The sequence below is a fragment of the Clupea harengus genome, chromosome 9 (genome assembly GCF_900700415.2).
Source record: "Clupea harengus chromosome 9, Ch_v2.0.2, whole genome shotgun sequence".
NCBI classification, from domain to species: Eukaryota; Metazoa; Chordata; class Actinopteri; order Clupeiformes; family Clupeidae; genus Clupea; species Clupea harengus.
The window spans coordinates 13,319,121-13,333,209 of NC_045160.1; the positions used below are offsets into that span (position 1 = coordinate 13,319,121).

Here is a 14,089-nt window from a genome sequence, read left to right on the forward strand (position 1 = left end):
GTTCGTGTTTCGGAAAACAGGGATCACTTCTAGAGCAAGTGTGCTTTAAAATTCAGTGGGCAGAATAATGACATAGCAGTGGCACATAAAGGGATTCGGGGGGTGGGAGTGGGGTGGGTTGTTGTTGAAAGTAAGTGGGGCAGAGCTTTGGCCACTTCTGGACACTGGGATGAAAAGGACCTTGTCTAACGCTCAGTCTTTCCCTGGCCTAGTTTAACACCTTTGCCCTTGTTGTGTGGTGCCTTGGGAGAAGGCGGATGGATGCACTGATTATGCAAAAATGTGATTCCTGAGGTAAAGTGTGTATCTGAGTGTGGGTATGCGTTTGTGAGAGTAAGATTGTGTATTTGTGTGGGTGTGTGTGTCTGTAGTTTTGTGTATCTCTGTTTGCATCTCTGGGTGTGTATATGTGTGTGTTTTTTCACTGGCAGTTTGAGTGCAGCGTGATCAGTACCCCAGTGTTGAGGCTGCAGCTTTGCACCCCTTCATTCTGTCCCTGCCATCTCTGTTCGGAGGGTGTTTATGCTGTTGCCATGGTAACGTGAATACAGCAACACATGGCCGCGTCGGAAGTGAACGCTGGCCGGAGGGATTTCACTGTGCCGTTTCCTCAGTAACCACACCATCCTCCTATTCTGTAGTGGGTTACTCTGGCAATAACAAAGAAAAGCAAAGCACTCTGTGAACTTTCCCCAACATTAGCAATGCTTCTACCCAGTGAAATCACTTTCACTTTAATAAGGGCATACAAGATTAATCTTAACCTCACAAGACACTCATTAGGTCATGTCATTGGGACTTTCATGGCCAAAATCCAAGTCTTAGAGTTATAAAGTTATTAAGCCTATTAACATATCCATAATTATATATATATATATATATATATATATATATATATATATATATATATACGTATACACTGTATATATATATATATAATAATATACAATACAATACAATATAATAATACCAACTGTATAAACTGCTATGTTTATGTGTATGTTGATGTGTATGTGTGTGCGTGCACATGCGTGTGTGCATGTGAGAGGCTGTCTCCAGTGCTGGCCCACGCGGAGTCACAGAGGGGTCAGAGAAAGAGGAAACAGGCTGCCTGGAGACACGTGCCCTCTGAGGGCGGCTTTGGCCAGGGCGGAAACTGTGCGCTGGTGCCAGCAGTGCAAGGGAGGACCTGCTGGGCACCCAACCCAACCCTGCCTACTGTCACCACCCCTCCTTCCCTGTCAACCAGCAGAGACGGTTCCCACTCTAAGGGTCTGTGTTACTGGCACCGCCATCCGGCCCAGAGGCCTGTGGGAGCAGTGCACCATCTCAGTGTTGAGGGGAGCTGACACTCGAGCCTGCTGGTGCAATCCATCAAGTGCATTCAGCCTCCTGTGGTTCCCGTCCAAAGGCGGGGGCCCATTTGTCATCCTGGCATCTGGGCGCCATTTTGGCTCCTTTAAGTCTGCCCACGGGGAATAGTTTCATCTGGTTCCATAGGAAGGCCTTGTGTAGAACTGCAGAATAAGCCTGATCATCAGAATCTCTGATCGAATATGAATGCAGTCTAGCATAGTAAAACCTCAATGGCCCAACAGCAGGGGAAAACCATACTTTTCTCAGTACTTTGTGCATAAAGGGAGCTCTCTGAAGGGGAAGTGAATTACCGTAAATTCCTGACTATTAAATGCGGTTCATGCATTGATTTGGTAAAATTTCAGCAGCTCTGCGGTTAATACTCAGTCTGAGTATGCATGGGAATGCATTTTTCCCGCCTGCTAGTTAGTAACATCCACAGTAACTCGAACAGGTGAGGCGTGAACGTGTCTCTAGCTCTCCCTCTTTCACATACGAATCCCATTAATGTATCAGGTAAAAACAACATGATGGATAACACATTTTCATTCACACTCTTCCATAATGATAAAGTAATGGGTGCACATGACTGTAGCCTATTTAACGAGATGCTATGGAGCGCGAACCTCTGTAAGAGCTGTGTAAAATATGTGAGGTCTCATGCCAGTTATCACTATGAACCATCCTAGATATCTCTTGCCTAGGGAACAATCTGAACAGTTGGCAGCTGCTAGCGTGTCTTAATATGAACTCATGTTTATACTGTATGTGTGAATATGAACTTGTGTTAATATGAAGCTGCAAAGGCACCCTGAGGGTTTCTACCTTTTCCTATTATAATTGTATTAGTTAACTTGAGGAGACTATAACAAAAGCTAGATAACCAGTGATCCCTTCAGGCAAATTGAACTGCCATTTAAACCGTTTAAACGTTTATTTTAAAGTTTAAGTTAAAAATAAAACTTTAGTTAGCTAGTACAGCAACTAGACAACCATAGCAACACTGTTTGCTGCATAGCCTGAATCCAAGTTCAATTTCTTTGAAAAGGTTCAAAGTGGTCCCAAGCACTTGTGGATGATATTAAATGGCTTCGCATAGCCAATAAACAATCTTGAGAGAAACAATAGGACATCAGTGGATCAAGGGCTTACTCTGATATCAATGTAGTGAATGAAGGGGGAACTCCCCCCCCCCCCCCCCCAACCTTGAACACGTTAATTCAATAGTTGCGATTATCGTTTGCGGTACTAGGTCACCAGGGGGTCGATTAGCAATTCGACCTAAACATTTAGTGTCCAGTCCCACACCACTACAATAAAATAAACGATTAATAAATGGTTTTCAATGTAAGTTGGAATGAGGTAGGCTATTTATGTATGTACGTGTGTGCATACGGGGAGAGGGTGTAGTATTTTTGCTAGAAATGCTCATCCCTATTTCATACTTTTCAACTTTTAAATGGCTAGTAGCGCTCACACCACAACTACGTGCCGTTTAGTTTTATGTGACAGGATGACATTGAACAAACCACGGTTAATGCACGGATTTGGTCAATACACAGGTTTGTTTTATAAAATTACATAAAATACTGTAATGCGGTTTGTATAAGGTTAATATGGTACGCTCTGCTTACAGTGCTCTCAAGCCAAGTTCTTATAAGCAACAAACTGACTAAAATAGACTACCTTCCATTAAGTGCCTGGCCGTGCTAAATAAACCCTGATAGACTGAATGAGAGTTATTACTTAAACCCACCTCCATTACAGCATTCATTTAGGGGACTGTATGAGGAGAAACACATTGCCATTAGTGGGTCATCCTTCCTTACATCTAAAGGTGTGATGTGTGGAGTGTGGCTGGTGAGAATGATCCTGAGATGCGGACCTTTCAAACTCGTCATTAGCATAATTTGACACTAAATCACCTCTGAAAGGCTACGATGGGAAACACATCTCATTTCACCTCATGATGCTACAGGCTATTTTTAACTAAAGCTCTGCTACGGGCAGAGCTGCCTAGTCGGGGTTACTGATAAAAGTAGTGATCGTGGATCGATTAGAAAATACACATGCATACACTTAGGCACATGAGAGAGAAGGACAGAGATAGTGTTACAAACACATACACGCACGCACGCACGCACGCACGCACGCACGCACGCACGCACACACACACACACACACACACACACAGAGAGAGACAGACGGCATCCTATATGACCTTGTTTGATGCTGTGAGGATTCCATGTGGCACACATCCCTCTTGCCTCACTTCAGCATCCACAAGTGATCAATACGTGACATGGAGGCACAGTGTACACATAAATCACCACATCATGATCAAGTACCAACATACCACCGAACCCCATTGATAAAATCACACACTTCTTCTGGCTGCAATGCACCAATAAAGGAACGATGTTCCCTCCGGCAGGAGGATGCGGTCCATCAGGACCAAAACCTCACGCCATAAAACCAGCTTCTTCCCAGCTGCAGTTGACCTTATTAACAAGGCCCGGGACCCCCACCTGACCTGGACTCTTATCCCACCCCCACACCCCAAGTCGGTGTTACATTAACACACATTACATTGCACATTGCTCATTCACATTGCACTCCTGTTTTGCATTTTGCACTCTACTTTCCACTTTACTTTTTTATATTCATTGTTTATATATTTGTATCGTATATATTGTGTTTTTTGGTTCTTATGTTTAGTACTTTTCTTATGTGTAGTACTTGTTTGTGTTTTTATGTTTTTATGTTATGTGTATATTTATGTATCAAGCCCTTCCTTTTTTATTCTCTCTTCTATCTCCATTTCTCTCTCTCATATAACAATATTGTACATACAATTCATATAATATACAATATATTTATATATATGTTTATATCAATATACATATAGGTAATCTCACTCCACTTTATATGACATTATATGTATTACACATCTAATACTGTTACATAACTGATGCAAATCCTACCAGATATGTGAATGTGTTTTTGAAAGTACATAATCCATAATGTACTATTGACACAGAAGTTGCTTCTGCCCTGTTAGTGAGAGAGTATGGGCTGCTCATATGGCATGCCTGCCCTCTCTGTGCTGCTTTTCAATCAGAGAGTGACGACCCAGTGGAGCTCAGTGGATCCTGTGACCTTTGGCCTGATAAGCACACAAACGTCCATCCACCACCCACCTCTCCATCTGCCTGCCTGTCCGCACGAAAACTCACACAGTAGCACCCGCACCCACACACACACACACACATGCAGATAGACAGACAAACACTCTCTCTCTCACACACACACACACACACACACACACACACACACACACACACACACACACACACACACACACACACACACACACACACACACACGCACACACACACTAACAGACATCCCAATCAATTTGCCCACCCACACACTCACACGCACAAACACATTTCGGCCACCAACATGCACAAAACACACACACACACACACTAATGTTCCAGCCTCTACTGTAATGGGTCATCTAACACATACGACACACATACACACACACACACATATGCAGTCACACATTAGACACATTCACAGGCACTCCCCATCCATCCCTCACCCCCCCCCCCACACACACACAAAGAGTGGGGCACAAAAGGCCTGTAGCGTTCACGCGTGAGCGGAGTGCTGGCGAAACACAGAGCAGAGCGGAGGAGCTCGCCCTGGGCCCTGGGCTGCAGGATTCACCCGGGCGGCCTCCACAATGCCTGCCTGAAAAACACCCATTGTTTCTGTGAGCGGCTCGTGGCCAGTCCCGCCCTATCACACAGCACCTCAGTGTCACCACACAACCCTTCACTCATGCAGCCAACATCAATCATTTACAGCTCTTTTCTGATGGATTTTTCACACTTTTATTAGCCCATAAAAACAATGATATAATAATAATAATAATAATAATACATCACATTTATATAGCGCTTTTCAAAGTTCTCAAAGACGCTTAAAGACGCAGATATCACTGTACAGTACAGTATCACAGTTCAAATAATTTTTTGCATGACTTTTTTGTTGCTTTGTTATGTCGTTTTCTCTCCTAATGTTTAGTACCTGCTATCACTGTGTCACGTGTCCCTTCTCTAAAATACAGAGTGCAACTGAATGGCAGCAGACAAAAGGAGTGCTTTCAAAAGAGTAATGGCTTTTTTATTTGATCACAGCTGGCCAATACAAACAGAGGCAGAGATGGTTTTTAAAATGTGCTGATCTATCTGTACATTCTTCAGGGAGACGAGTCGGTGAGGGGGTCAAACGAAAAGAACAAACGAGTTTCAGGTTTCAAGGACACTAGCTATGCAGAAGCCAGGAAAATGTGTATGCAAAATGAGAGCGATGCAGTTGATGTTTAATCTGTATTTTACTGAAAACAGTAAATAATTGCAAACTTAATCTGTAAATAAATAAATCATAGAAGACACTATCAATTAACTAATGGATTAGTGAATAATTGCATTTCTTGGTAACCCTGTGTAGAAAGCAGCTTCAGCAGTTTCACAGTAAACAACTAACTGACGTCATACGGCAGAGCCACACTGTAATGAAGTGATATCACATAACTCATTTTGCCAAGTGACAGTTCCATTGCCCAATTGTCAACTTAATCATAAATCGATGTTTAAACGTATGCAAGGCATTTTCTTTTCCCTGCTATTTCTTTGCTGTGTTACACGTGTAAAGTGCTATTCCACAGTAATTAGTCATACATCAGTAGAAGAGAGAAACAGACTGAAACCATGATGATTTAACTTAATTGAATTTAACTGAGTCAAGGCAGTCCAGTGTTGAACCACTGAAGTGCATTAGTCTTCTCTAATCACCTCGCTCACCTCATAGCCTCAGGGGGCCTTCCTGTTCTACACTGGGATTATTCCCCTTTGTCCATATGAACGCAGCCACCATGTGCTGTTTCCATGACATTGCAAAGTGATTATGTCAGATATGTTACAGATACATATGAAGAGTGTGCCCTATAACAGAATGAGAGCTGGTAATATATTATGAGAGGCTGAGGGGGGTGTGGTGTGTGTGTCTGTGTGTGTGTGGGGGGGGGGGGGGGGAGAACGATAGATAGATAGATAGAGAGTGAGAGAGAGAGAGAGGGAAGGGGGGATAAAGCCCCAAGGGAAATTAGTGACAAAAGAAGTTGATGAATAGAGAGAGAGAGCATCAGGGAATGAGAAGAGAGAGAAAGAGAGAGATGTAGGGAGGAGAACAGAAGAGAAGAGAGTACAGAGTTGTCCGGCCGTTTTAAACAGAAAGCCCCCGCTGTGTTCCTGGACACTCAGCTCCATGCTTTCCTCTGCAGTTTAATAAGCAGGGACAAAATCAGCACATAATACAGGAGAGAGGGTGAGAGAGGGAAAGAGAGAGAGAGAGGGAGAGAGAGAGAGAGGTTTAACCCTCATTTATTGAACCAGTTGTCAAACCTTTATATACTGCACAAAAAGGGAGAGAGGGAGAGAGAGGAGTTAGAGAGAGAGAGAAAGAGAGAGAGAGAGAGAGAGACAGTGACAAATTAATGAGTGCCATTCTAAATTTCTGGCGGGTACATTTCCACACAGAGGCCTCTCTTTCTCTCCTTCTCTCTCTCTCGCTCTCCCTTTCCCTTTTTTTGTGTGAGTGTGTTGGAAAGGGTGGGGGGTGGGGAGGATACTCTCACGTGTCGGAGGCTGCTATCAGAACCAAACACTGTTGGTGTGACAACGTGTCAGCATCTTAAGTAGGACACCGTACCTTGACAATCACAATGGAGCACCATCACTGCTCTAGTATCTCATCTACTACCTGGGCACACCATTAAGCTTTTTGCGCTTTCAGCATAGTGATTTCTCATCAGTGCTAAAAGCTAATCAGTTTCAGGATGGTATACATCATCCAGGTAATTTAAGAGGGACCATGTAAGCTACGGCCTCCATTTATCCTGGTTGGACATGGTACATTTAATCACAGCATATTCAAACATATTCATGCTATTGAAGCATGAGATGCTTCACTGGACACACACATAGAAACACACATGCACACACAGGTACACGCGCACACAGACGCAGATATACAGACATACACACACACACACACACACACACACACACACACACACACACACACACACACACGCACTAATGCACACACACACACATACGCAGACACACCCACACACACACACACACACACACACACACACACACACACACACACACACAAACACACGCACATATGCACACACACACATACGCAGACACACCCACACACACACACACACACACACACACACACTCACGTAAACACACACATACGCAGACACACACACACACACACACACACATGCATACACACCAACACACATACATCAGGCATCGAAGAGAGCAGAGGGGGTGTGGAGTGGTTCCAGCCCCTGCATCCTGAGTGTTGGCTGCAGTCCCTGTCCTGCTGTATGGCTCTGAAGCACTCGCAGTATTACAGAGCATCTCCAGCATGCCTCCCTACAGAAACACATTCGGCCAAATCCGGCCCAATCTCTAGCCACAACAACAACAACAACAACAACATACGCACGCCCACGCAACTTGCCCTCAGCCACTCAAACACCACAGGAACAAGCGTGTTCATGAAACATACACGTGAACACAATGGAAGCGCGTGTGAAGTGTGAAGTTTTAGAGTTTTATGAATGGAATAAATTGTATAGATTTTGTTATACTGTTTGGGTTTGGTTTTTCTAGTATGTAGCATGCTACAGAGCATTATGCAGACTGTAGATGTACACTGCCCATTATGTAAGAAACTTCACAGTAAGAGAGTAATTATGATGGACTGCCAACCGATGTGATGCTGCCATGAACACTAGAGGATTTAAGAAGGTAACATCCCATGATGTGAATGCTGAAAGGGATTTTGGCAAAAACAGCCATGGGATTGACAGGACAGGAGAGGTCACTGTAGTGGACTATGTCAGACAGGTCAGCAGGAAGTCATCCACAGTGACAAACCCTGAATGAGGTTGATCAGTACTCCTGTTTGCCATCGATGGACTCCAGTGTGAACTCCCGAACTCAGTATCGTCTAGTTATGCCTGCCCCTCTGCAGACCCTGTCATCAGCTGAGTATTGATTCATACGCCTGGCCCCAGAGTCACGCCACGGACAGCAGGCCATCAGCATGTGACCCCTGGATGCAGCAGTAAGCTGTGCTAAGCTCGGCTATGCTACGCTAAGCTGCGCAAAGGTCCACGCAGTCCTGGTTCACTTTCAGCAGGAAAAAACATGTTATGAAACACCTGAAAAAAACAACAACAAAAAATACAAAAAAAATTCACGGATGCTCATCTCATCCTCGTATTAAATTCCTGCAATGGAACCACTGTGATAAACTAAGCATGTACGTTGGAACATCGGATATAAATATTTCCCACAATACTGTAAGGTAACAGGTAGAAGTTTACTCTGTCTGAGAAGATGATGGGACTCAAACCCAATCTGCAATCCCTATTTGAATTTTCCTGTTGGTTCAAACAGGTGGTGATCGGGGGGGGGGGGGGGGGGGGGGGGGGCGACCATCGCTTCCATCAGTGACCCTCACATGAGCTTGTGTAACAAACCCATTGTTTACAACTGTGCTTGGGTAGAAAGATGGAGAGATAGAAAAGAAGTGAAGGAGAGAGCTGAGTCATTGACAGCTTTATTCCTGTCGTCAACCACCCACCTCTGGGGACTAATATAAGCACTGCAAAAACAGAGTAGAGAAAAAGAGAAAGAGAGAATGAGAGAGAGAGAGAGAGAATTCCCTTGCTCCATTTCTCCATGCTGCCGTACACTGTAGTTCAAGAGTCAAGAGGACTTTAGACCACAAAACCTGTTCATTCATCCTTAGAACAACTCTGGTGCTGTACCTGTGTATTTTTTTAAATGGAAGTTTGCTAATCACATGGACCAAAAATGGCCATAAAACATTAGGTGCACATAAAACCAGCCTGTTAGTGAATATACACACGCACACACACAAGCGCGCGCACGCACACACACACACACACACACACACACACACAAATAAATAAACAACCACTGAGAGCGTTCTGATAAATCTTACAGAAGCTTGCTCAGCTTTAGGGTGGAATGAAACCTGAGACATTGCGGTAAAAGATAGCGGAGAGGAGAGGAGAGGAAGAGAGGCACGTTGCCACTGCTGCTGCCGCTGTGGATCCTATAGCTTTTTTTCCCTGCCTGCAGTACGCACTAAAAATATCCGACAGAGAAGGAGGTGCATAAACAAACGCATACGGTGAGAGGAGAGATAGGGAGAGAGAGAGAGAACGAGATGGAGAGAGAGGGAGAGAGAGAGGGGGAGAAGCACTGCAGTCATCCGGAGGGTCTCTGCTTGACAGCCCTCACGTGACGGAGAGCACAGGGGGAGCACAGACACGCCGGGGTTAGACATGTCAGGAGTCAAGACACCGGGGCCACGAGATATGGCAGAGCCACTACTGTGATACAGCTCAGAGAGAGTTCATACACACACACCCACGCATCACATGTTTTACCTTACTTCCCCTTTACCTCTCTCTCTTTCTTTTCATCTTTTTCCTACCCTCCTTCATCTCCCTACATACCCACAAACACACACACACACACACACACACATACACACAAACATGAACTCCCACACACACACACCTGCAGGGAGACTTACCAGGCGAGCTTGAAGCCTCTCATTAGTGCTGTGCGGGTGCGGAGGCCATGGCGTGTGGGGAGCACGGCGCAGTGCAGCGCTCGGTCCAGGGCATGCTGTCGCAGTGCGAGAGGAGGAGAGGGAGCCCGGCCGGCTCGGCTGGCCCATGCGGAGGTCCTCTTGGCGGGGACCGCGTGAGCAAACGGATGCTCTCCTATCGGGGGGTGGAGGTGCTGGTGGCGGCGGGGCTAATGCTACGACGCTCCAGAACTCCAGCCTATTGCGGAGGAAGCAGCCTGCTCAGCCATCCAGCCCCCTTTTCTGCCTCCCTCGCTCTCTCTCACTAGTCCCACTGGCCCGGCCAGGCATCAGGCTTAGCGGGCACTAAACGCGTGTGTGTGTGTCAGAGTGTGTGTGTGTGTGTATGTGTGTAACAGGAGATAGATCCTCATGCGCCAGAGATGCTCCCTCGGTCCTTCTCACGTGAACTCAAAGATACACACACACACACACACACACACACACACACACACACACACACACACACACACTAGCGAGTACGTACACACACACAGTTGCCCACAGACAGTGAGCTTCAGTTTCTTTGCCTCTCTCTGTTTTCCTCTGTCCGCGCCTCCTCCTGTCTTTCTTTCTCTCCCTCTCTCCGACAGCTTTTTTTGTCGTCCTGTTCACGTTTTGGCACTCATCCTCTGAGGCTGGATTGTTTTCTCTCCCTCTCTATCGCTCTCGTTCTCTCACATACACTCAGACACACACTCTCACTCTCTGTTCTTGCTGCAGAGGAAAAACGGCACTTGCTGAGCCCTGGGCTCTACTGAGCATGCTCAAACACTCTCAATCCCTCCCTCCCTCTCTCTCACTGTCCTCCCCCTCCCTCCCTCCCTCCTTCCATCTCACTCTCTTTCTCTCTGCATGGTTCTCGGTGCTGCTGTGAGGGATAGACTGCGCGCTGGGCAGAGTGCCTGCTGGTCCCCGTCGAGAGCAGCACAGCTCCAGCTAACACAGGAAAAGAGGGGCAGAGCAGCTAGGTTTGCCCAGGTGAGGGCATCTCTCACTGGGGCAGCTAGCAGCAGAGGGCTGGGTGGGGGGAGGGCCCCAGATGGGGGCTAGATCTGGATGTGTGTTGGAGGGGGGATGGAAGTGGGGGGGATTATGAGGGACCTGTTGCCACACCCCTCATGTCAGACTCAATCAGTAATCAGTGTCAGCAGCTGGGGCTTCTAATCTTCTAATGCAGAACACACACACACACAAAGGAGACTGAGAGGGAAAACAAATCCCACCATAGAAAGTGAGTTAGTTCATAAACTTGTGTGTGTGAGAGAGTGTCTGTTTGTGTGAGTGCATTTGTGTGTGTATGTGTGAGAGAACGATAAAGCCCATTAACATGTGCTCATGCATGCACTGCATGCCGTTCACAAGACCTAATGATTAAGCGGATAAACCTCATTATTCAATTTAAGTTGAGGCCATTTCATCCTAATACATTCTTTTAGTCAAGACGCTGACATGTTAAACCTTAAGTAGCTTAATTTCACCGCAGCTAGTTGTTTCTTAAAGCCAGAGAATTGCCTGTAGGGGGCAGGGGGTCCATACATAGAACGGGTTAGAGAGAGAGAAAGAGAAAGAGAGAGAGAGAGAGAGAGAGAGAGAGAGAGAGAGAGAGAGAGAGATAAAGAGAGGATAGATGAGGGTTAGAGACACACATTTAAAGGCATTTGCCTCATTGAGCCTTCAGTTAGCCTTTGCTCTTTGCCATATACCACTCGGAAACTGAGAACTCACAGTTCAGTTCAGCTCAGCTCAGCACTCTGACCCCTCCAATGGATTGTGAATGACTGTAGCCTATTGTAGTGTCTTGAGCCCCAAGTAAGGAAAATGCTTTGTAGACATAGTCAAGTGTAGCCTTTATTAACATATGTCGTAGCATATCTATTTAACGATGGGGACAGCAGAGCCTAAGGTCCTGTCCACATTAACCCGGGTAAATTTCAAAATGCATAATTATTTTAACGTTGATCCCTTCTGTCCGTTTTCCGCCACCGAATACGATACTTTTTGAAAAACGCTCTCTGAAGTGCATTAATATGAAAATGCTGGTTTCGCGTTGCAGTGTGAACAAGTTTCTGAAACTATGACGTATGGCTGCCATTACACTGACAAAAGTTTGTGCCCCAGACACCACCAACAACAAACACTTCTATGGCATTTCAGCGTTTTTGTCGTGGTGAGGACGCAGAACATTTGGCAATTGGTACGAAAACGATAGTGTGGATTAAATCTGCGTATGGATGTAACTTATAAAATACATATATTTGATCTGGGTGTGACATTTAATTTAAAACAGGAAATGTTATCAGCACTGGCTTGTATTGAGATTGGGACGTGTACAGTATAAACTCAGTGTGTGGATGTTGTGTCGAGTTACTGATGCAGAAGGCTTTCAAAATGTGCTTTCGTGCCTTGGGCTAATACACTCACACACACACAGCAGGATCAAACACACAAAAACACAATCTCACTAAACACACAAACAACATAATTAATTAAACTAACACAGACACACAGACACAGACACACACACACACACACACACACATACACACACACACAGACACACACACACACACACACACACACACACACACACACACACACACAGACAGACACTCTGTGTGTGAACACTGCATTTGTCATGTCCCATATGGCTTGCGATGGGGGGCTTTGCTCATTTGTTGAATCCATGCCTAGAACAGTGGTACATTTGAATAACCCTCCAGGGAGAAGAGGACTCTGCTCACTCCAGAAATATCCTCCTCCGCTCCGAGGTGAGCGTCCCGGGAGCGGTGAGAATAGATCCTGGTCCCTCCTGACGCAGCGAGAGGCCGTGGCATGCACACAGAGTTACACAGGCACCTGGAGCAGCCAGGTGAAGATTGGAAGGGAGCTGCGTCTCCTCTCGCCCCTTGCATAATTCAGCACAATGTGCTGAGAAGAACACCATCTATCACAAATACCACCGCGTCTAATCTGTGTTTATAAGTATACACATTATACATATACATCATAGACATTGTAGGCGTAAACACAGAGGCCCTCTCCGTCTGGTTTTCATCCAGCAGCCTTGTTGAGAGTGCTGGGCTCCTGAGGAGCTGGGGTGCTGGCCAGCTGTCTGTGGTGCTGAGAGAACAGCTCCCTCCAGCAGCAGCACAGCTTCCTGCCCTCTGCTCTGTCAATACCAACAGACCCGCTCCAGACTTGACGCATCGTGACCGCCTTAAAGCCCTCTGGCCCCGTTCACATGCAGTGCTCTCTCATACACCACTGGCCTAAGACTGCATTGATCTCGTTAAGATGTAACATGTTGGTGATCAATTGGATCGCCCCTCCCCTGCGACACGCAGAACGACACAAACACACACAGACACAGAGGACTGGATTGCAGAAACATAATGGTGCTTTTTCTAGAACTTTTCTAAATGAAAGGATGAAGTGGAAAACTAGCCAGTGTCATAGGAAAATACACTCTGTTTGATATCTAATGTCTAATATTTAAAATAATAATTCTATTAAAAAAATGTAATATTTTTTTTTTACTTCAAGCAGAATTAAGGAAAAATTTAGAGGAAACATGAAATAATTGCAGCCCTGGTGTATAGTTTTATATCAAAATCCATTTCATTTTAATAGAAAAAGAGCCGTATATGCAAACATATAGTATATACGTACTATATATTTTTTTTTGCACAAGCTCAACTGTAAAACATGATATAGCTGGCAGCCTGATCTGATTTTGATGAAGTCAGAAACATTTCTATCTTAAATAGATGCTGGGGGGCACTAATAAAGCCACGCCCCGCTCCATGTACTAGAGCAGATTATTTTTAGAGTCACATAGTTTGATCTCGGCCAACCAATGAGAGGTGGTCATGGGCGATCAGGTGACTGTGTGTAGATATCACACTGGTTCAGCGTCAGAGTGGGGATATGTGGCCAT

The 14,089-nt window shown here is 45.4% G+C and overlaps 1 protein-coding gene across 17 annotated transcripts in view; it reads right to left on the minus strand.

Moving 5' to 3' along the window:
• gramd1bb (GRAM domain containing 1Bb) overlaps nt 1-14,089 on the minus strand; it is a 78,418-nt gene that overhangs the window by 31,479 nt on the left and 32,850 nt on the right. The window contains exon 1 of one of the 17 annotated variants that reach the window (XM_031573570.2): nt 10,093-10,315. The exons of the other annotated variants lie outside the window; for them this stretch is intronic. Coding sequence (XP_031429430.1) covers nt 10,093-10,115 — 23 coding nt within the window. The 5' untranslated portion in view covers nt 10,116-10,315. Of the gene's footprint in view, nt 1-10,092; nt 10,316-14,089 lie in introns of those variants that run through there. 17 annotated transcript variants of the gene reach the window in all.